This window comes from Cryptomeria japonica, chromosome 4 (assembly GCF_030272615.1).
Source record: "Cryptomeria japonica chromosome 4, Sugi_1.0, whole genome shotgun sequence".
Lineage (NCBI taxonomy): Eukaryota > Viridiplantae > Streptophyta > Pinopsida > Cupressales > Cupressaceae > Cryptomeria > Cryptomeria japonica.
In genome coordinates, this window is record NC_081408.1 from 591225897 (window position 1) to 591250604 (window position 24708).

Below are 24708 nucleotides of genomic sequence, written 5' to 3' on the forward strand. Positions count from 1 at the left end.
GGAGGACAAGGCAAGAAATTGTTGCCATTGATTGTAAACAAACTCCATTTTCATTGAAGTAATGGTGAAATATGTCGTTTTCTTGCAATTTGCATGGTTTCTTGTTGAGTCTTCAATCTTAGATGGTAGATAATTAGATGAATGGAGGAAATGTGCTTGATTGATGGTGAAATTCGTATATCCATACTACTAGCAGTTTGTTGATTGCAGACTTGCCTTGCGTAGTCAACTGGAATCGTTCAGCCTAAGCTCAATTTCAATTTGTCGCCTCTTCATTGATATGCATCAACTTGGATGGTATCTATGCCTGCGGTGATGATTTGAACATCATAAAGCTTCCCATAGAAGATCGCACTAGTCTTGTGTAGATGTTCCATTGATGTCAAAACAAGACCTAGTTAGAGTTTCATCAAAAATCAAATCATTGCTCCTACATTCTTAGTATTAGGAATAGATCCTCTCTTCGCCCTCCATCCTTTTTTCCATTTTTTCAAATCTAAGTTAGTAAGAGTCTGTGTCCAGCAAAGCAGATCGGAAGTTCAATCATCACATGTAAGTCCCCTTGTGATCCCAGCAAATCACATCATACCACTGGAGCTTGTCCACACGTAGAGACCCTACTAAAAGAACCTTGGAGTTTACCTAACTGATCCTTTTTGCAGATCTTCAGCAGTTAGAGACTATTTTCTCAAGAGAGGATAAGATACCTATTGGTATTTTATTCTGTGTATGATTGTGTATAAAATACACGTCAACAAAACCCTAATTAGGTTTAGCTGACAAAATCAAGGCCCTCGATTCTAGTTTAATCTTGCCCATTCATTGTAGTTGAGAGCTCTATTTAAGCTCAACTCATTTCATTTGTAAGGATTGATTAGAAGAGTTTTGAAGAATTGTTGCTCGATGCTCTAGAAATTAATAAAATCATTTAAGTGTTGGTGACTTAATGAGTTTTGAAGCATTTGCTTGTTTCTTCATCCTTTTATGAGAGTTAATATTGAAAAGACAAAAGAAAATCAGAATAGAATTTGTTTTGTGTATTTTAGATGAGTGAAAGATGCATGTGCATGATTGAAAGTGAATCTCATTGTCCATACTACTAACACCCTGTCGATGGTAAAGTGCCTTGCGTAGTCAACTAGATCCATTTTAGCCAAAGCTTAACTTCAATTACTATTCCATCGTGGACATGCTTCATCTTGAAGGTGTCTATGTTTGTGATAGTGATTTAAAAATTACCAAGGTCTCCCTAGAAGATTGCACTAGCATTGTGGAGATGTTTACTATATGTCAAAGCAAAGCTTAGTTGAGCTCACTTGAGATTGTCCATTGTCTTGCATTCCTAGCATTAGCATAAGCATTCCTAAACCTTACTCTTTTTTCATTTTTTATCAAAGATCAGTAGAAGTAGAAGAGAGTGATATTGCAACATCATTCAAAGAACGTCACACCATTGAGCTTAAATCGAATTACTACGTAAGTCCCCTCACTGGTACAGCAAATCACATCATACCATTGAAGCTATCCAACGCGTCAAGACCTAACATCAAGAACCTTGGAGTCATCTCAAGTGATCCTTTTTGCTAATCTTTAGCATTTGAGAAGTCTTTGTTCAAGAGAGGATAGAGTACTCAATACTTTATTTTGTGTTGAATAGAGCATAAAAACACCATCAACACTTAGCAATTTGTTGAAGCTCATGCTTGTGTTGAGGACACTACGGAAGACATGGAACTTTGAAATGGATATGTAGTCTATAAAAATGCAAGGTTTGTTAAGTTGAATGAAATATAGCCAACATAAATTACATCAATGACAACCAAAAGAAAGGCAATGAAAAATGCTCAAAAATATCTCACAAATTGAGTGCTGCAATGAACAAGGCATCATCAAAGATAGCGATGTTGATGTTGCCAATGTTGTTGTTGTGCAATTAGATGAACCCACTCAATTTCTTACTATTATCATTCATATTGTCATTGCTCTACCAATTTTTCTCTGCCATTGTTATTTTTCTAGAAAACCTTGGTGTTCTTTATCAAATCCCACTCGGCAATAGAAGATCTTTATTCCTTGTTAATTAAAAGATTCTTCTCGGTGCTCTGCGGGGACACATATACTGCCTTAGTACCCCCATTCCAAAAACATTTCGGAGACCCAGGGTTCCGTTGCCTGGGACAACCCTTCTACTAGCAGTGACTCAAACTCAAGCTCCGATTTTGATCCAAACCCACCAGTTGCATCTGCTGATTAGGGACAGCAATATATTTTCTATGTTTTTGTCATTTTATAGTTGAACCTTGGAGCCTTTAGGCATTTTGTTATAATTATAATATAATATGTATGCACATTGACAATGAAAGCATTTTAATTTTGTTCATTTGTTTGTCATTTCTCATGTGAAATCTCAATTCAAGTCTAATTTAATGTATTAAGCTACTACAATGTCTATGATCAATGCTTTATCAATGTTAGGATATGAATATTTGAAATTTCTATAGATTTTTAAAAATTTCCCTATTTTTTAATAGCTGTCCTGCCATCCCCTAAAAATGGCCCCAACGTACCCCCCGTACCAAAAACACTTCTCATTGTCCCCTGTCGTCCCTATCCCCAAAACTTGGGGGAGCATAGGTTATTCCTATATCTATACGGTCCTCAAATTTGCTTATCTATAGTTCGATGGAGAGCTGGAATTGGCTGCATGGGTGTAAAGTAGAAAAGGAGTTATTGTGCTTTGTGTGAGTCAAGGTTGGATATAAAGCATCAAAAAGCTTGCATAACTTATTCAAAGAACAAAATTAAAGTAAAAGGGCAGACGTATCTCAAGGCATAAGGCTTAATGATATCAAAATTGAGAATTAAGCCATTTTTGTTAATAATACACCCCTTACTTCATCGAAAACTTTGATGCTCTTCATGAAGACTAAGATGCAGATCATTGATTGTACAATTGTATTTAGTATTTTGTATCGATTTGGCATATATGATCTAACATTGAATTAATAGAATTATCAATTATCTTTATAACTATCAGCTGTGTTTTCAATTATGTACTTTTCTTTGCAAAGCATGGGTATAACTATAGCTATATGTAACCAGCCATACCAAACCCAAGGAATAAAAAATTGATGTACCAACCCACCTGTTGTGACCTAATCACACATCACACCATTCCAAATGGGGACCCCCTACTTTTTAGGTCCTCGTGGTCTTCTGGTTTTGGTTCTTGGGTCTTTTTCGCAGCAGTCTCTTTGGTCTCCCAGGTTTGCAAGTTTTTGGGGTGAATTTGATCAAGTCTGCAAGACATTTGAGCAAATTTGGCTAAGTCTGGAACTCGTTTGGTCCATTTTAGGGTTTCACCCTTCAAACTTAGATTTGAGGTCTTTTCCTTAGGGTTTTGAAAAAACTAAACATTGCATTGGAATCAGGACCCTTCAAGGAAACTACCAGTGAAATTTGAGTGAATTCCAAGTAACTTTCTATTTTTAGAAAGTTCTTATTTTTAGGGATTTCACTGCCTAAATCCGAGAAGTTTGAAAAAGCAGACAGTTGATCAAGAGAGGCTAAGTGTGGAATTCATTCTAGAAGTGGAAAGGCATTGAAAAATTTCCAAGGCACGAAAATCCACTTCAATCCAAGATGGCATCCCAATCTAGAAGGTGCAAAAATGGCTATCTAGAAAAAGTCAAGCAAGAACCCTTCACCTAGAAAATATATCCCAAAGGAGATTGGGCACCAAAGTGAGGTCATGGAGGACCAAAAATATTGCACTACATGAGTTTAGCGCTCAAGCATAGGGGTGGAGCGCCAAATAGGTGGTGTGGAGGAATTTTCCTCCAACCCAAAATTCCTCCACACCATCAAATCAGCACCCAAGCAGAGGCAGAGACAATAAGCACCAAAATGGGGTCATGGAGGATTTTTCCTCCATGACCAAAATTCCTGCAGCATGCCTAAATGGCGCCCAAGTCCTAGTAAGAGCGCTAGAATGGGGTCATTCAGGAAAAACTTCTCAATGCCAAAATCCTCCACAAGGTCATTTCGACGCCCAAGTTAGCTTGTTGAGTGCCAGATCCAAGGCATGGAGGAAAGTTCATGAATTGTCAAATTCCTCTAGGATAGTGAATTAGCACCCAAGTTGGAGATGAAGCGCTAGACAGGGGTAAGGAAGAAATTTCCTTCCGGATGAAGAATTCCTCCAAGACATAGAATTGACATTGGAAGGAAGGCATAGAAATCAAGTCAAGGAAGAAATTCAAGATTTCCCTCAGCAAGAAATTTCACTCAAGGATGAATTAAAAGTAGAATCCATGGCAAAGCAAGAAATCAAAATTCCTCTCTCAAGCATGGAAATTCGCCAAAGAATGAAGAAATTTCAAGGCAAAGGTAAAAAAATTGATCAACAAAGAGAATTTTCTCTCCTAAATTCCGAAGCTAAAAATGAAAAAGATTCTTAAAAATAGGAAAAGTGAAAAATTGATCAAAAAGCTCCCTCCAAACAAGATGAACTCAAAAAGCACAAAAAATCCTTCCCAGATAAAATTTTCTCTCTACAGAGGTTTTCCCTCTCCAAAATCCAAATGAACATGATTTCTTTCCAAGTGGATAAAAACTTGCCAAATTCTAAGTGGAAAGGAAAATCTTTCAAGATATCTTTTTGAATTTGAAATGGAAATATTTTCACAATCAGCAAGTTGGCGACATGGAGAGGGAATATTCCAATTTTATGACGCATGACTTAAGGAATAATGGAAAATTCCATTTTTGAACTCAACGTTAACAGCAGGATCCATTTGCATGGCGAGTTGTCAAGGAAAGTATGACGCATTTTACATGCAATTACAATGTTTAACCCCTCGCCAACTTAGCAACTTGGTGGAAAAATTCTATTTAAATGATGAATTACAATTCATTTCTCACTCACAATTTGGAGAAATTTGAAGTCGGAGAGAGGTGGAGAAAAAATCAGATTTGAAGAGTTTTATTTATTTTCCACAAGATCTTGTTCATGGAGGTTCTATTTTATTCCGAATTGGGAATTTATCAGTTAGAATTTCTTCTGCATCATTTTATTTAGTTCCTTAAAATGATTGTAATGTTAATTTACTTTATTTTGTAGGAATGGCGGAATCAAGCAAGGTTGGGGCTACTTCCCGACAAGCACAGATTAAGAATGAGATGAAGGGATTCCTTCTAGAGTCCAAAATTGTTTCAAAGTAGAAGGAAATCAGCGACACCAACTTGGGAACTTTCCAGCTGGGTGTTTTTCGAAACAGGATTTTTGGAACAGCTAGACGCAATCCATCACCCACTGCTGTTAAATTTGTCAAGAGCAGAATTGTCTCAAATGCAGGCTTCTCTCCATCCATTCAATGTCAAGAATTGATTTTGGAATGCGCAAAGCATTATGATGAAGAAAGAAGAGTGATTTTGACATCGGATGGCAGGCTTCTAGCTAGCCTGACAGCCAAAGCTATTGGAGAAACTTTTGGAATTTTGGCGTGTCATTCTATGACTTACAGACTCAAGGATAGAGCAGCAGCAATATATAAGGCTGGTGTTGAAAGATGTGTTGAGATTATCAACAAGACCTAGATGCAGAAGTCAAGACCACATATTTCCAAAATGCCTAAACAGATCACCAGTTTTGACTTCGAGCAGGAATATGCGAACCTCGTGATGATATTGAATAGGATTATGGGATGTTCGTATGCCTTCACATTTGAAACCTGGATGTTCTTCTTCATCGGCGAAGTTATGAATGCCAATGGGATAGTGGATTGGGCAAGGTTGATCAGCCATTATGTACATGAACAGTTGAAGAATCTGAAGGAGAAGCATACCCAATCCTTTTACATGAGCTCGTATGTGATTTATTCGCTGGCAAGGATGGGTAGTTTCGATGACTTACTAGGGAAAGGGCCCATGGGATGTGGACCAGAACAAATGAAGGTCCACAAATGCTATCCCCAGTTGCATCTGTACAGCACTGATTCTTTCAAGTTGGTGAACGACACTTTCACCATGTACTTAACTAGATTATTGCAAAATGAACTCCACACGAGGGTGTCGCTAGATCGCTGATACAAAAATTTGGATCCTTGTACATTCAATTTCCAAAGTTTACTTACATCCAGATCCAAGGGTTTTCCTTTCAACCGCACAAGCTACCAAGGTATCCAACAGACAAAATGGTGTTGTTGAAGCTCACCAGGCAGTTGACCGTCTACGACAAGATTCAAAAGATGAAAGGGAAGCTATCCATTCAATTCCCTACTGTCTTAGGCAACTATGTTGAATTATGTCCAACATTGGTCGTAGCTGAAAATTCCTTAGAGGAATTGGCATTATGCCGCTTGACATTCCATATGTCCAGATCCTAATTTGATCCATATAACAAAATCAGGATGGCCGCTGGAATGAAGTTCAGGCACAAATTTCACTTGGAAGATTTTTGGGCAAATACCAAGGATGATCTTGAGATTGGGAAAAGAATGTTTTCCAGATTGCCCCTTGACATGATCCAAACTAGCGAAATTATTCAAGTGCAAGATTAGGTGAAGGAAGATCAGGATGTGATATAGCCAGGATTTGAAAAGTTGAAGGATGCACCTATCTAGGCTCCAAATTGGTTGGAACCTGAAATTGATGATTTAGATGTTTTGGCTAGGCCAGTTCTGAAATTCACCAAGCATTGGGTGGATTGGCACATCAAGACGCTGAAAGATGGAAATGTTCACCTTAGTTAACAATTGATGGGGAATATGGATTCCCATAGTGAAGCCACGGAAGGATAACAGCAAGCCCAAGCTGAAGAAGGAGAAATCCCGCAAGGAGTTGGATATAGTTAAGAAATGAATGTTCCTATGAAGTCCAAAACAAGGAAGAGGAAAGATGCCCAACCGGAAGTTCGGTCGAAAAAGCCTTAGCAAAAGAGGCCAAGGATGGGAGAGGCACAATCATCGGCCAATTCCTCTAGTGTGCAAGAAGTGGAAATGTTTGCACAAGCAGTTCCACGAAGTCAACCTTAAGACGATATTTTTGAAAAGGCACCAGCGCAAGATGTGCTCAACTTTAGTGCAACTCACAGACCCGTTCCACCAGAAGTTCAAAGGCAGGAACTTCCTCACAATCTGAAGCAGCAAGAGCAAGATGGTTTCGTAGAGACGATTCTAGAGGACTTGGAGGAAGTTTCACAGGAGCAAGTTCACATGGAAGTTCAAGATTAGATGGCAGTCGCTTCTAGTTGGCTCAGGGAAAGAATGAGAAGAGATCCAGAAGAGGAAATATACCTAGCACAAGAATTAGAAAGGCTTCTGAGCAAGATGGATAAACCAGCTGAAAAGAAGGCAGGCCAGAAATTTTCTAAGATCACACGTGATGAATCCGAATCCAGGATGCTACACTTGGCCGAGCCTATAGTAGACAGACAAAAGTGAAATCATGCCTAATGAATATGTGATCAGGGAAGTCAATTTGGGGTGTGCATCCACGACACAGGTAGTTGAATATTTTGAAGAATATTCCTTGGTCATGAAGGAGAAAATGAAAAAGATGAAGGAAAAGTGCAATAGGCTGAAGAGCGAAAATCGAGCCTTGTGCAAGTATGTGCGGAGTTTTAGACATCCACTCAAGGAAGAAGATCCATTCTTTGTACTTCCCTCCTCTCTTTCTAAGGAATCTATTGATGGTGTTGAAGAAGTCAGAAAGAGAGCTCAATGCTCTAAGGAGTCGGTGGAAGGTGTTTTCACTTCAGTAGGAGGATTCATTAAGAACTTGACTTGCCTTCACTCCAAAACTCTTGCAATCCTGAACAAGCTGGATGTTGCAGATAGTTCATGGGAGGATGTGCACATTTACCAAGACTTAACTATTCTACGACTCAAAGCATTAATGAAAATTCCTAGGCAGACATTGATTAACCAGAAAGTTGTCCAGGAGAACGATGTTTATGATTTCCCGCAATGGTTTTATGCCGTCTACACCGGAAACGAATATTTTGAAAGGTTTGGCAAGGAGTCTGCTTCCTTGAGAGACTCAGTCAAGAAGGTACAAAGAGAAATCCTTAAGGCAATTGAGGCACTATTTTCCAAATGAGTGACTGAAGAAGAGTTGACAATGGACTTCCTTAAGGGCAGATTGCATGAGTATTTCTTTGTGGAATCATTTTCCAATGCGCACCTAGAAAATGTTTCCTTATTCTCCAGCACAATGCGGAAAACTCAAAAATTTGTGGCGGATTGGGAGAAGTTTTTCTCCAAGTGCGAAGAAGAAATTGCCTTGATGGAATTCAAGATGGAAAGCATGCCAAGTGTCTCTATAGGAGATTTGGAGGCCGTTGTTGCCGGGTTCATTGCATATGCCATTAATGAGCAAGATAATGGTCGTCCATTTCTGGATGGGAATCTTCTGACATGGTGGCGCATGCATGGCTGGAATATTTGACCAAGTGCCCGTTGGGTCAATGCATGACGAGGTAGTGGAGCATCTTTTTGCATGTAGCCGTCGCATTTAGGAGATGATGGAGCATTTATGGCATTATGGCTGATTTTTGCATGGAGAAATATTTATGACATATTGAGCGAATTTGATGGAGTGGTTCACTTAATGCACAGTGGACACCATTTTGGGCAAGAAATAATTTATTGTAAGTGGGCATGATGAGCATTTAATGTTTATTCCCACCTTGTTGCATCATATGTGTGGAGTCTTTTGGGTCAAACCCTAATTAGGGTTTGCATGTAATCAAGGCTTGAGGCCTATATAAGGGGGTGACCCCCTCATTTGTAAAGAGAGGAAAGATTGTTTTGAGATTGTTGTGATAAGCTTTTGAAGTAGTAAATTGTAATACATTGTTCTTTGATGGAGTATACTTATCCTATTTCACAGCTTGCATGGTCTTGCTTTCCTCACTTGGAGTAGATTTATTTCAAGCATTTTAGTTAGCAAAGTTGATTGCATTGTTCTAAGGTGGATCGTTTGCTCATACCTTTATTTAATAGCTGATTGTTACTAACAATGCAAGGTTGGACTAAGTTATTTGATGTGTGCATTTAATCCAAATCAGTGAATGGATATTGTTCTCTAATGGTATTTGTTGGTGATTTGAAATTTTTTAAACACACCCCTTGAAGATTGCACCTGCTTCATGTAGTTGTCTCCACGTGGCAAAGTGAAGTACAATTGATCCTACCCCAAGCATTGCTGTCTGCCGAGTTCTTAGTTTTAGTATAGATTTCCTAAACCCTTCCTTATTTTACTTTTTGCATTTTCAAATCTAAAAGTCCTAAAAATTGAAGCATTCATTACCAAATCATTCAAGAATATCCTTGAAATTATCTTCTTTTAGTGTGTGTAAGTCCTCTTGGATTATCGGCATATCACATCAAACCAACTGAGTCACATCCATTGCATAATCGGAATCTTGGAGTCAATTGCTTGAATTTATTTCAATCTTAGCATACAATTGAACTTTGATCAAGAGAAAGTAAAGTGACCAATGGAAATCTTTATTTTGTGTTGTGTGTGGTCAAAAAACGCACGTCAACACCACCCATACCCAATCTTGGCATACTAGCAACTTAGGTATTACGATATCTTTACTGATTCCAACCTACTGCATTTTGGTTACCAACTTGAGTAATATGTGTACAGCTACTTAAGTTTATGGCCTTGTATTTTTCTATGCCATGCAAGTAACGAAATTTCCAATGGATAACATGCACCTTTATGATCTATATAAAAGGATTGCAAATATTACAACTAAATGCACATTAAATTATCATGCATCTAAATTTTATCAATGAGTTGAATTGATATTTAAAAGAATTGAAAATTTCTAACTGATAGCAAAAATAGCAATAAATGTCATGTCTGAAACACACAAGAGTTCCAACTTTCTAGCATAAAAAACAAAGGTGGTGCACAAAGTATTCATAGCTCAAACATACTGCAGATTCTATTATTCCTTGCAATCCTTGGTCATCCAATCCTTGACGTAGTGCATCCCTAAGACTTACCTGCCACAATAACCACAAACCTGCTTAAATGTGTAACAAATAAGTGAAAACAAGAAAATAAAACATTCAAATTAAAAAACATATTGAATTTATTATAAGTCAACCTTGAGCTTCTAAACAGTCAATTGTGAAATTTCCTTTTAAGGTGTTCAGTTAAACAGTTTGTAAGAATCAAAACACTCCTTTGAAGTGTTTTTAAGTAAGAAAAGGGCATAGATTTTTTTTAGAAGTATTCTTAATTGGATTACATAGATAAAGAACCATTAGAATATTAACACCCTACTATTGTAGATCATGCTAATAAGAGATCATAATGTGATAAAGATTGCATTAAAAAACTGGCCATCAGCAGAGTTAATCTATGTTATGAAGAGTTAGACCAAAAACCAAGCATATGAATGACCGTGTGTTGTGTCAACAGATTGGTCACTCCCAACTCTTGATTGGTGTTACTGTTTGTTCAATCTACAAGTTTGCAACCTTCACTTAAAGTTACAAGTTGGAACAAGGACAAGCATGAGGAAAAAGGTATGGCTTGTGCAAATGTTTGGTGTTACAATAACCCTCCATCCAATCTAGCAAGAAGCCCATATTGGGGCAATATGGTCACAGCCTTGACCGCAACAAGGAAAGGGCACAAGTCCCTTGGTCAAGATGCTTTAAGCAGGTTGTTGCTCCAAAAAATAATGGCGAATACAAAGTTGTGTAGAAGAGAAAATGAACTTATGGTGCATGTATACAACATATTATATTAAATCAATGGATAGATGTAAGGAACCACATGCTCATCAACTTTCTAATTGTTTTAGACAATTAGTTGATGTTGTTGATGTCTATCAATGTCTCAAACACAGTAAAGAATGTAGAGAATCTAAGCAATGTTGGAGGAGATTGTACCAAAGATTGGCATAGAGAATGTGGTTCAAGTGATGATAGATAATGGAAAAATGTATGTGGCCACATGGGGACTGCATAAGAATAGGTACCCCTCATTATTTTGGACCCTTTGCATTGCTCAATTCCTCAATCTTCTCTTGGAAGACATAACAAAACTTGATTGTGTGAAGTCCATGGAGGAAAGCTCTAGGAACATGTAATGTATATTAGAGCATTTTAACAACTAGTTATGTTGGCTTGCTTAAGTTCACTTATTGTACTTCTAGTTACTTAAGTTCACTTAGTTGTGCTTCTAGTTGCTTAAGTTCTCTTAGTTGTACATCTAGTTTAGCTACAGTTGAGCTTTTTTAGCTCCTCGTGCTTTCACTTTAGTTCTCCTAAATTTAGCTTAGGGAATCTTTGTGCTCTCTATAAAAGCACATCATTATGCATTGTAATTTAATCTTGTAATCTTTGCTTTTGAGGAATATGGCATATTTTTCTTGCTACTCTTGTTTATGGAAGGAGTTCTAGTTTTTCGTTTGATCTTGCAAGCTTGTTTTGCAAACTTTTCTATTGCAAAATTCAACATGGTATCAAAGTGTGGATTTAGTAAACCCCTTCTCAAGCTTTGAGGGTTTTTTTTCACAAAAGCGTTCTAGGGTCACCAAGTTTGCCTTCTTGTGCGAATCTAGAAGTGGACAACTTTTATCAGCTTTTGGAGTAAAATGAGCATCTGAAAAAAAAATCCATTTTTGTAAAGTTTCTATATTTGAAAAGTTTTCATTTCTAGAAAGATTCTAATTTGCTCACACAATCTAATCCAGAAACTGCATACAAGATTTGAATGGATTGTGGAAATTTGTTAGCTTAGATTCTAATTTTGGAAAGTTTCTACTTCTGCAAACCCTTCAAGCCTTCCAAGCCCTAATTGACATGCAATTGGTTTTTTGGCCATAACTTGGTCATATGGAGTCAAAATCATGCAAACAAGATATCGTCTAAAAGCTAGTTCCAGTGCCAATCTAGTGGTGCTGGTTATTTTTTCAGATTCTACTTCAATTTTTCGTACCAGATCTGTAAAGTCAGAAGTTCAATTTCACACTTCTAGGGCCATATCTTGCACATTCAAACTCCGTTTTTTGAAAACCAGATATTATTGGAAAGGTTGTTCAATGATCTGTTGCTATTGTTTCCAGATTTTACCCCAATTATTTTTTATTCAGTCCTTTGTGTTTTCACTTTATGGATGATTACTTGGTCATTTTCGCTCATGGAAACTTTTTGGTTCCGTTGGATGACATCTCTCATGTTGTTCTACATGTATTTCCAGCATTTTGAGTACCTTTTTCATGCACTTCTTTGTTTGTAGATACACTGAGATAAAGTGCCATTCTTGCGTATGGTTTTTGTGGATTTTGCACATTTTGTTGTGCCTTATCTTGTACATACACTGTATTATCCCTCCATGATGACATCGAACCCTAGAGATTCTTGTCCCATGAGTGTGTACTTTAGTTGCATGCCCTTTCAGGTTGCAGGCACATTCAGATATTTATTCTCTTTCATGCACTTCATGGTGACACGGTTTCAGTGGACTTGTCATGCCTCTCCCTTGTCAGCATTATGGGAGGTTTCTACTGTTGGTGTTAATGCTTCCTTGGTTTTGCTTTGGAGTGAGCTATGTGTACAGTATTTGTTCCTATGTACTAGCCAAATGCAATGACCGTAATTCGGTGAGATGGAGCTTTTACCATATAGACAGTCTTGCATTCCTGTTTTGTGGAGGTGACTTATACTCAATTGATAAGTGTTTTTCAGACTATTGGTACCTGTATTTTCGACTAGCATTTTACTCTTACATGGTTGAGTAGTATTGTTGGGGTCACTTGTGTAGATTCATGTGTCATATGTATCTTCGATTGTCATATGTTTTGTCTTTGTTTGCCATTTGTTTGTTCGAGTAGTGTCATCGGGGGCACTCCTACATATTATTGTCTTATTGATCTTGATCATCATCTTGGTTTCAAAGGAACAAGTGAATAAATCTCCTCACTAAAAGTTGCTGCAGAAGTACCTTCAATCACTCCGTTGTTTTTGTCCATACTCAATTATCATCCACTTCTTGTGATGATGTGTGTGTGTCCTCTGCTTCTCATTGAATGAAATAGTCCATTTCTATGTGCCAAAGAAAACTATAATGTATTGCAAGTTGGGTCTCTTAATACCTTGATTATTTAATTTTTCTGCCCATTAGTTTAAAATTTTCTCAATTTACTATTGCAATAATCATGACTCAATGTTCAAGGGTTATAATTAAAACCGCACATGGTTAACTGAAGGACAGCGGAGAAACAGCACCAAAACCACAGTTGCCTCAGTTTAATTTTGAATATGTTAATAGATAAGATCCTATACATCACATATACACATAACATAGAATATAAATCCCTGTCTACAACAATTAACATTGTACACAAGTAATAGAAATTGTTTTTCTATGCATGAATACAATGTGCATAGCCTCCACAATATGGAGGACTGCAAACCTGAAAAAAATGAATCAAAAATGAGCATGTATGATTTAGTTACAATAAATGTAACAGGTTGTCACAATTCCATCAGTCCATCCGTAACAATAACACAAAGTGTTTACATCCAAACCACAAAGGAGTCTAAGTACCACTATTTGATCATTCCTTTTATTTAGCGTATGCCTTATCGAATATTCATATGGATAGAAGTCTAACAAATAATGTCAAATTTGCCATCTATAGGAATGCATGAGTACAAGAAAGTAAATACAAAAGAGAAAGAAAAACATGTAAGATACCCTAGAAAAATCAAAATGATTAGGAAAATTTCTAGTAGGAAAATTTTCTACCTCTGAAGGGCCAAAAAGACAAACTTTGAAGTTTCCATCTGCCAAAAGGCGCAATCGATTGCACCCACTACAGAAATGTTGTGTCATTGATGTAATGAAAGACACAGTACCCTGGAAGCCCTCTATCTTAAAGTTCTTCGCTGTATCAGCTGGATGATCCTGAAGCCGTTTGAGACCTTTATATCGCTGTGCCTGTCATATGAAACCTGTTTAATCTCTAATGACCATGAGGCTTTCACAGTCCATTAAAATGAGCAAGAGAATTTCTATTAAAAACTATGTCTGTTTACTTTTATCAACATTTTGGAGCACACTACTTGATCTTTCATCAGGATAAAAAAAAAATATGAGAATTGCAGGAGTGGCTCGATATAAAAATGTATGAGACGCCAAGGGAATGACACAGAAACCAAAGAAAATGAGATAAGGTAGAAGACAATACATCAAAAAAGTTAGTGCCAAATAATTCAAGTCTAAAAATACAAAAACATGGGCAGAGAACAAAGGAACAAAAATAAGCCAAACATGATGGAGAGATCTACAGGCAGGAAAATAAAGAAATTCAAAAAAAAACTGGAAGATAACAAAATATATATCATAAATATATCTAAAGCATACGAAAACCTGGAAGAAAGCTAAAGGAAATATTCAGCAAGCTAGGAAACACACACAAGTAAAGAGCCAAAAGTTAAAAAGTATGGAGAAAAGATGTCTTATTTCAGAGACTAATTTTAGAAACTAATTAAAGGGAGAGATGAAAGCAAAGAGGAAAAAGACGGCAGCAGTGTTTATACATCAAAGAGAAGAGAAGGGGAAACTTAAGACGGAAAGAATTTTTATGGGTGTCAGCCACACAACAACAAAAAGACTAAAGTTAAACAAATATAGATTAAAACTAAAAACAAAAATAAAGTCACAATGTGAATTCACAGAGATGACTCATTGTTAAGATTACCATCTGAGAAGTTAAACATAGACATTGCATGGACGCTTCCACCTACCACTATGTCCAGAATTTCAGCATAAGGAACAAGCTTCTTTACTTTCCAGACATTGCCATCAAAAGGCATGAACTCAATAAATCGCACATTGATGGGCTTTTCCCTTGTCATTTCTACAAAGTCACAAATCTCATCATCATTTAGCCCACGCATGACAACACAATTGACCTGTTGTCACACCAAGGTAAGGATCATAACAACAAGAATGATACTTGACTTAAAATCTGAAAAACTGAAAAGCACAAATTAAAATGTGCACAAATTATAGCTACAGGAAACTAATTATTTGTATTTATTAACCACTTTTCATCTGCTACATTTAATATAAATAATAAGTTAAAAATGTTGTTATACTTCGAGTGCGAGACTATCACCTTAACAGGATTGTAACCAAGGTTAATGGCCATGTCTATTGCTTCCAAAACTTTTGCATGCCCTTTGCGTCTAGTCAAGAACTCAAATTTTGCTGGAACTAGAGTATCCAAGCTAATATTTAACAAGTTCAATCCAGCTGCTTTCAGATTTGGAAGTTTTTTGGCTAAAGTAAGACCATTTGTTGTCATTGCCAGGGTCTTCAGTCCTTTTAGGCTTGTCAAGCGAACACATATATCTTCAATATCAGGCCTAACAGTTGGTTCTCCACCTGTCAACCTTATCTTGTCCACACCTGAAGCCACAAAAAGGTTTGCCAAACGTATAACTTCATCTTGTGATAAAAGCTCTGGTTTAGGTGTAAGTTCCACGCCTTCAGCAGGCATGCAATATTGGCACCTAAGGTTGCATCGCTCTGTCAAGGAGATTCTTAGGTATGTATGCATTCTTCCAAATGAATCAACAAGCATATCTGAAACAATTGTATTTTCGGCAGATGATTCAGGCAATGGATTTGCTGCAGCAGTTGCCAATGACCTTTGACTTAATCCCCCATTAACATGGGATATCGAGAAAGGATGCAAAGAAGAATTATTCGCAGGTATTTGATATGAAGATAATGACTGTATCACATCGTCCTAAGTAAAAATTCAAACATAAAACCCCTTCAGAAAGTGCCAGAAACGAGTCTTGATTTTTCTATAAAATGTAAATAAAAGTATAAAATCTTAGTTCCATCACAGAAATCTCCTAAATTACAAAATTACAACATCATAAACTGCTTATAAAGAAGATATAAGAATGCAAATTTTCTGTGAGTCCAAATGATTAGAACCAGAAGTTGCAGATTGAGAGCTGTACTGAGACCAATACAGGCTGTGATTTGAAATTTCCAAAATCCGAACAATGCATCAACATCCTTAGTTCTAAATCATAATTCACACAACCATCCACAAAGCATCAGTATTGCAGGAAAATTCTGAAGATCTCCAAAACAAAAAGAAAAGGGCATGGTATTAACACGAGATGGTCGCCAGCATTACACGTAAGCATCCTTTTTCCACTTTATAATTTTAATTTCTACTATATAATAGCAAATATTGTGATGACAAGTGGACAAAGTGTGTGTGTACTCTGTTATCTGAACTAATGCTTAATGGCCCATAACTTGAGCCTAAAGCTGATATACCTCTTCCAATGGATATTTCTACAGCTATTTCCCCTATACAATCACAGCAATATTTATTTTTCAAGATGTGGGGGTGTCTATGATGAATACGAACTTGGCTGGGAATTTGAAATGTAATGCCACTGCCGTTTGAATATGAGAAATTTTACAGTAAATGGGTATCTCCCCATCCTTCCACCATTTAAAATCTTGAAAATTTGTTGAAGAATGAAGGAGAGGAAAAATTGGAAGCTTGTGCAAAGGGAAGAATCACCTGTAATTGTTCAAAATCACAAATCACTCTGGAAACATATTCAGGCTTCAAATGAGAAGGCATAAGGGAGAATCACTTGCAAATGATCTCAATCACCTGCAATTGATATAAATGTCAATCATGGGGATCAATCCCCAAGAAGAAACTATCAAACAATAGTTAGAACAAAACTGTGAAGTCAGTAAATGGGCAGTTATTAATATCTTGCCTGAGGCTATCTTGCAGTTCCACTATTAAAAATGAGGATGTTGAAAATGGTTGATTTGTGTATTGCCCACTAGCATATGCTATGATCCTCTATACTAACTTTCGAATGGAACTTATATTGCCATCAGGATGTTCTGATTGTGTACATTGGACACTTATGCTGAGATTTGACATGCTTTGTCAATATATGTGATATTTTGGATTGACATCAATATATTTTATCAACAAAGCTATATATTGGCATTTGTGGTCCGTCTATATATTATGGGATGTGTATATCATGATGTTTTATGCTTGGTTTCATTTTGCGTTCTAGTACCACATCAAACTTGCCAATGAGGTTCCTTGTGGGATTGCCATTGAGGGATATGGATCATGTAATTTACATTCATGTATGTGGATTTGTATATGTTGGACTCTGTTGGTGTTTCAGTGTCACTGTTTTCACTACACTTCTTTTATGTGATTTAATTGTGATTATCTAGTTCAGCATTAAGTCCACAATTACTATTGATTTCCGCATTGGTGTTCCCATGGCATGTCCCCTCCTAACTAGGCCAGCCAGCTCCCAACATAATAAAGGTATTTTTTTAACACCAATGTAAATACTTTAATTAATAAATGCTTGAAATAAAATATGAATAAAAATAATAAAAAATAAAATTAAATAAGTAAACTTTAAAATTCGAAATAAGGTTGTCACTTTTGGGCCCTAGCGCCCATATCCCAGACAGCCATATATTTTGTTTTGAATGCAAGGTACTAGAATATGGAGAATTTGATTAGAATTTGGGAGATATCTTGAGTGTGCTAGGACGAAAACCTCAATAGCTATACCATGTCGGGATACAAACCCTAGCCTTGTGTAATCATTTTTTCTATTCAAAAGTACATTTCAAACTCTACCTTCAATGATTAACCTAGGACAGTACTAATCTACAAGCGGCCACCACATTTGAGGATCTGCAATAGGGTCGTTCTAGGGTTTCGCATGTGCAATCTTTGGGCTGTTGAAGGAAGGCTCCAGCCAGTCAAATCAAAGTTCCATCTTCCTCCAACAATTGTTCCACAACCCCCAGATCTGACCTAGATCTGATCCTATGGAGGATTAATATTGAGGGCATAGGATCAGTTGTAATCGTCCTATCACTGCAATGTTGCAAGCTTATACTAGATCTAAGACTTCCCTAACTAATCTTTGATTTTGATAGCAGTGGACTATGCATCAAGACTGTGAATAAAACTTCTATTTGAGATTTAATTTTTTTCGAAATTTTAAGTAAACTAGGTGCTACTTTTATTGAGTTACTTTTGTTATTGTAATAATTTGCTTGAAGTCAAGACCTAAAACTGTTTAAAGTTTAAACAAATTTGTAAACCTTAGGGGTCAGAAAAGTGGTATCAGGGCCATTTTTTCTGCCAGCTTGTGGGTGTGTGTGATGCAGATTCATGCAAAAAAGTGATGAAGAAGTCAAATACCAATGCCTGTAAAAGAAAAGGGAAGAAGCCATGGATGATATGAATGAGGAAATCAACCTCTACAAGGTCATTAGGAATGAAAACAAAGAGTGGGCAGAGCATTTCAGACAATCATGAGGGAGTCTATGGGATAGATTCTGAAGACTTTGAGGTGAATGAATCAACAATGGTGCAGGAACATCTAAACCAAATGGTGCTGAAGGAAGTCACTCGACCAAAGGAGGAGTTTTAGCAAATCCACCAACCACGAAATACAAGGCCAAATTTCTGCAAACAGAAGACAATCCATTTTAGGAAGAGCAGCCAAAACAAGACTGGAGGATGATATGACAGTATCATGAAGAATATAGTACTCTAAACCCAATCATCCACCACGACATGTCATTCAAGGAGCAGTATGATATGAAAACAAGAAATTATCATCATAGGGGATAGAGATATCAGAATCGGCCAAGAAGAGATATACAACAGCAGTTGGGAAAGATCACTATACCCACCTATGATGGATCCAATGGGGTCACAATTAGAGCTTGGTTGCACCTCTACAAGGTCATTAGAAATGAAAACAAAGAGTGGGCAGAGCATTTCAGTCAATCATGAGGGAGTCTATGGGATAGATTCTGAGGACTTTGAGGTGAATGAATCAACAATGGTGCAGGAACATCTAAACCAAATGGTGCTGAAGGAAGTCACTCGACCAATGGTCGAGTTTTAGAAAATCCACCAACCACAAAATACAAGGCCAAATTTCTGCAAACAGAAGACAATCCATTTTAGGAAGAGCAGCAATCCCAATAAGACTGGAGGATGATATGGTAAGTATCATGGAGAATATAGTTCTCTAAACCCAACCATCCACCATGACATGTCATTCAAGTAGTAGTATGATATGAAAACAAGAAATGATCATCATAGAGGATAGAGATATCAGAATCGGCCAAGAAGAGATATACAACAGCGGTTGGGAAAGATCACTATACCCACCTATGATGGATCCAATGGGGTCACAATTAGAGCTTGGTTGCAGAACTTAGATATCTATTTCTCCTTAAACCCCGTGTATGAGGAGGAAGCAATAAAGTTTGCAATACTTCACCTACACCAGTGGTATCACAACATGGTGAGTCAAGGACATGGCTCAATCACTACCCTAGAGGAGTTTACCCAAGGATTGATCAAGAGGTTACGCAAAAAGGATCTGAAGATTCACTTCAAGGAGCTAGCACATTTGAACACCATGTGGCAGATTTTCTGAGAGTATCAATGATGGTTTCATATGTGATAGAGAGAAGACTATTGTAGCAGGTCCACCCAAACTACTCAAGGGTTTGGTAAGGGCATTTGATCTGAATTCCTTGCAGGAGGCCATCAAGAAAGCCCTAAATTTGGAGGATTCAATGACCAAAAACAAATTCTACTCAAAGAATGCACAACCAATTCAGCATAAGAGGCCTCCTCATAAGAGCTTCCCTCAACCCAAGGCAATACCCCCAAAGCCAAACAAGGTTGAGGAATCCAAGAATGAACTTTCAAGTAAAAAACTCTACTATCACAAATGTTTGGGAAAAGGATGGTGGTTTCTGATGAGGAATCTAAAGGCAAAATAGTATGAACTCGAGGTTGTTGGGGATGAGGTAGAGCATGAGGATCAAGGAGAGAATTCAAGTGGCACACTTGCAGCACTTTCAAGAGCACATAGATATCACCCTCTTCGGATTATAAGAGTCTTACAAGGACATAGGGTGTGTTTTGATTCTTGAATGATAGTGGAGCAACCCCCAACTTCATTAATGAGGGATTCATGGCTAAGTTGGGTTTGAGAACAGAAGATTTTGTGGGATTTAATGTTACAATGGCTGATGGGTTTACTATTCTATACAGTTGAAGGTTTTAGCTACTAGAATTGACCCTAGGAGTCAACAAGATGTGAGATGACTTCTATGTGAACTGCAATGGGTGTTGAAATACAAATCCAATGGGAAGAAAGTATTTCTTTGTGGCCTTTCTAATGGGGGCCCCTCGATGGCTTTGATCAAGAGGATGGAGAGACCTTTTCATGGAGATCAAGTAGCTTGGGCAGCAAAGTGTTTGATTAAAAACATGAGCTCGTCCAAGGATGGTAAGTTTTATCATGTTGACATTCAATCCATCTTCGATTAACATAGCAAAATGTTCAACGAAATTCCTCCAAGTTTACCACCAAATTGGGGTTTTCAACATGTAATTGAGCTAGTCAAAGGAGGAAAACCCTTCATCACTGCACCTTATCATCATCCTAGGAGGTACAAGGAGATTGAGAAGGCAATTAAGGAGTTGTTAGAAATGGGATAGATACATCTTAGCTCTAGCCCATTTGCTTCTTCCATAGTGTTGATCTAGAAAAGATAAGGTACTTTGAGGATGTGCATTGATTGTAGAGCCCTCAATAAAAAAAGAGCAACAATTGCTAGCTCTACCCAAGACCAATGAATTGATAGATGAGCTTCATGGTGTGATATACGTCTCCAAGATTGATTTAAGATCAGGGTACCATCAACAAAAGGTTAGAGATGAGGTTGTGCACAAAACAACTTTCAAGTGTCCCTATGGGCGCTATGAGTCCTTGGATGTAAGAACCCAACTTGGCTCTCCTCTGCTGACTGTTTCTTTTGAATGCAATAGATTTGAATTTGTTTTGGTTTTTGAATGTTTATAGATTTTTTTGTGTTTTTTTTTTTTGGTAATAATGAGCAATGAAACAATACTGGAATAAACTCCTGTGCTTAAAATAATACTGGAACAATAATATTACTGCTGGAATTAATTTACGAAACTATCAAGGGAATGTTTGTTCTGTTTTATGGCCAATATGCCTGGAAAACAAATTCATTACAATGTAAGATAAAAACCTGATTTTTGCTGTCCCAGTAGTTGAAAAAAATCTGCCAACTGCAAATTTTAATTTTTTTGAAAAAATTATTGTTCACGCGGTACTGTAGCAATCCGTACGGCGGCACTATTCACGTGGTACTGTTCACGCAGCACTGTAGCAGTCCGTACGGCGGTACTGTAGCGCGGGTACTGTAGCAGCAATTGTATTTTGAAATGATTGCTTCAATTCTGATTTTTAATGGCTGCCAAATGAAACTGTAGGTCTGCAATTAATATATATTCGAAAATCTGCATACCCTAGATGTCTTCCCTTCTTTTTAAAGCCCAAATAGAACTCCAGAATGAAGCTCTCCTGAAATGCCAAATTTAGTGGATATTTCACCACCTCAAATGGTTGCAACACTGAAGAATTGTCGCTCTCCAATGGCTGACTGAATCAGAAACCCTTGGCTTCTTCTCCCAAGTTCATAACAAACAAATATCAATTCTCTGGATGGATGATATAAAATGAGCTCTTAAGTCCCTTCTTATTCTTTCTTATGAGAGCTCGAACACTTTCTTGGCCAATGTGGGATTAAAGACATATTCACACATTATAATATTAAAGTGGCTTTATTATTATAAAGTTACTTTATAACTTTATAATAACATTAAAATATTTAAATAAATCACTTAAGTCACTTTTACTTAAATTAATTAAATATAAAGTCACCTTTTTTAATTTTATTTTATTTAATGACTTAATAAGAAATTAATTTAATCAATTTCTCCTTATTTCTCCACTTAGCCTTCGGAGAATGTAAAGGCTAAGAACTCCAATAAGATGCTAAAAAGGTGGGGACATTACAGTCCGCCCTTCCTGAAATTGCTTGTCCTCAAGCAACTTCAACTCCGGATGCTGCAAAATCTCCTCATTCTCCCAAGTAGCATCCTCTACTGGCAAATCCTTCCACTTCACCAAATATTCCCGGATGTTACGTCTCCTCAAGTTCCTTTCTCTGAAATCAATGATAGCCTCCGGTATCAAAACAAGTTTTCCCTCATCATCCAGGGGTGGTAGTACTGTAGAAGGCACAATATGATGTCCTAGCGCCTTCTTGAGGCGTGACACATGAAAAACGTTGTGCACCTTGCTCTCTGCCGGTAAATCTAACTCATAAGCCACCTCTCCCACTTTCCTGATAATCCTAAATGGACCATAGTATCGTGGCTTAAGTTTCTCGGCACCACTCTTCTTGAGAGTGGATTGACGGTAAGGCTGCAACATAAGATACACCATATCTCCAACCTCAAAAGTCCGCTCAGTACTCTTCTGATCTGCATACTACTTCTGCTGATTCTGTGCCTTAGTTATATTATCCTTGAGAGTCTTAACAATGTCTTGACTCTCCTGTAACAAATCACCTGCACTGGGCACTCTACTGTCACTCAAAAGCAGATCCATAAAATTGGGTGCCTCATACCCATACAGGGCCATAAAGGGTGACATCTGAATAGACATGTGATAAGTGGTATTGTAGCAATACTCACAGAGATAAATCCACTTTACCCATGCCTTCTGTTGCCCTGCTATATAATTTCTGAGATATCCCTCCACCCATTTGTTCACTATCTCTGTCTGACCATCTGTCTGAGGGTGGTAGCTAGTAGTCGGAGTGAGCTCTGTCGCACACAACCTGAATAGCTCCTGCCAAAAGTGACTCATAAACCTGCTGTCCCTGTCACTCACAATGCTCCGAGGTAAGCCATGTAATCTGAATATCTCCTTGAAGAACAACTCTGCCACCTGTGTAGCAGTGTATGTAGCAGTGATTGGAAAGAAGTGTGCAAACTTCGTAAGGCGATCCACAACCACATATATGCAGTCCCTGCCTTGGGCTCTAGGCAGTCCTGTGATGAAGTCCATAGACAAACACTCCCACTTCCTATCAGGAATCGGAAGTGGCTGAAGTAAACCGGCTGGATAGGAGTGTTCTTGCTTATTCTGCTGGCAGGTGGGACACTCCCTAACATACTGAAGTACCTCTGCTTTGAGCCCTTTCCATGTGAAGCGCTCTCTAATCTGCCGGTATGTCTTGTAGAAACCAGGATGTCCTGCCATAGGTGAATCATGAAAAGATTTCAGAACCATCCTCCTCACTACTGATCCTGGAACCAAAAATATTCGCCCTTTGTAAATGATGAGCTCATTCACAAGGGTGTATCTGCTGTCCTGAATAGTCCCATCTATGAATCTAGCTGCCCAAGTATCCTTTGCATACTCTGCAAGGATCAAGTGTCTCCAATCCTCCGATATGTCTGTCAATAAGCTCAAATGGGGCCGACGTGATAAGGCATCAGCAACTACATTCTGTGTCCCCTTAAAATATGTAATGTCAAAGTCATAGGACTGTAACTTGCTCACCCACTTCTGCTGCCTATCATTGAGATCTCGCTGCCCCAAAAAGTATTTTAGGCTATTATGGTCGGTTTTGATACAAAATTTGCTACCTACCAAATATTGCCTGAATTTAGCCAAAGCATGCATAATGGCTAACATCTCCTTATCATAAATGCTGAAGCTCCGCTCTGGCCCTCTCAATTTCCTGCTCTCATAAGCAATAGGGTGCTTCTCCTGCATAAGCACCGCTCCAATGCCCTCCCCGGAAGCATCACAGTGTAGCTCAAAAGGTTTGCTGAAATCTGGTAATGCTAACACTGGACAAGAAGTCATCAACTCCTTAAATTTCTCAAAACACTCCTGTGCCTCAGGAGTCCACAAGAAAGCTCCCTTTCTCATCAAATCTGTCAAGGGTGCTGCATGCCTAGAATATCCATCCACAAACCTCCTGTAGAAACCACATAATCCCAGAAAGCCCCTCAACTGTGTAAGGTTCACCGGTGAAGGCCACTCCACAATGGCACGAATCTTTTCAGGATCCATGCGTACGCCCTCTGCACTGATGATGTGACCCAAGTACAACAACTCTGTCATGCCCAAATCACACTTCGACTCCTTTGCATACAAGGACTCTCTGCTCAATATATCCAACACCTTGTCAAGGTGAACCAAGTGCTCCTCCCAAGATCTACTGTATACCAAGATATCATCGAAGAAGACAAGTACAAATTTCCTCAACTGAGGATGGAAAACCCGATTCATTGTTGCCTGAAAAGTAGCAGGTGCATTAGTTAGCCCAAATGGCATAACTACAAACTCAAAATGGCCACAATGACATCTAAAGGCTGTCTTCTCAATGTCCTGCTCTCTAACTCTGATCTGGTGATAACCTGATCTCAAATCTATCTTCGAGAAGAAGCAAGCTCCATGAAGCTCATCTATCAACTCATCAATCCTAGGAATGGGGTACCTGTTTTTAATTGTCTTCCTATTAAGCACCCTGTAATCAATGCACATCCTCAATGTCCCATCCTTCTTCTTCACTAAGACCACTGAAGAAGCGAAAGGAGACTTACTTGGTCTAATGTGGCCCATAGCAAGTAACTCCTTTACGGTTTTCTCAATTTCATCCTTCAACCTCTTCGGATGCCTGTAAGGTGTAATCATGATGGGT

General features: G+C 38.0%; 1 protein-coding gene across 4 annotated transcripts in view; it reads right to left on the reverse strand.

Annotated features, from left to right (window-relative positions):
* The window catches only part of LOC131078635 (GTP 3',8-cyclase, mitochondrial), a 155847-nt gene that overhangs the window by 87688 nt on the left and 43451 nt on the right, over nucleotides 1–24708 (reverse strand). For 3 of the 4 annotated variants that reach the window (XM_058016396.2, XM_058016395.2, XM_058016391.2), the window contains exons 3-6: nucleotides 15158–15793; nucleotides 14784–14951; nucleotides 13783–13974; nucleotides 9954–10022 (exon numbers count right to left, since the gene is read on the reverse strand). In XM_058016396.2, the coding sequence (XP_057872379.2) occupies nucleotides 9954–10022; nucleotides 13783–13974; nucleotides 14784–14951; nucleotides 15158–15793 (1065 nt within the window). The remainder of the gene's footprint in view (nucleotides 1–9953; nucleotides 10023–13782; nucleotides 13975–14783; nucleotides 14952–15157; nucleotides 15794–24708) is intronic. The other variant, XM_058016403.2, reaches the window with a different exon arrangement.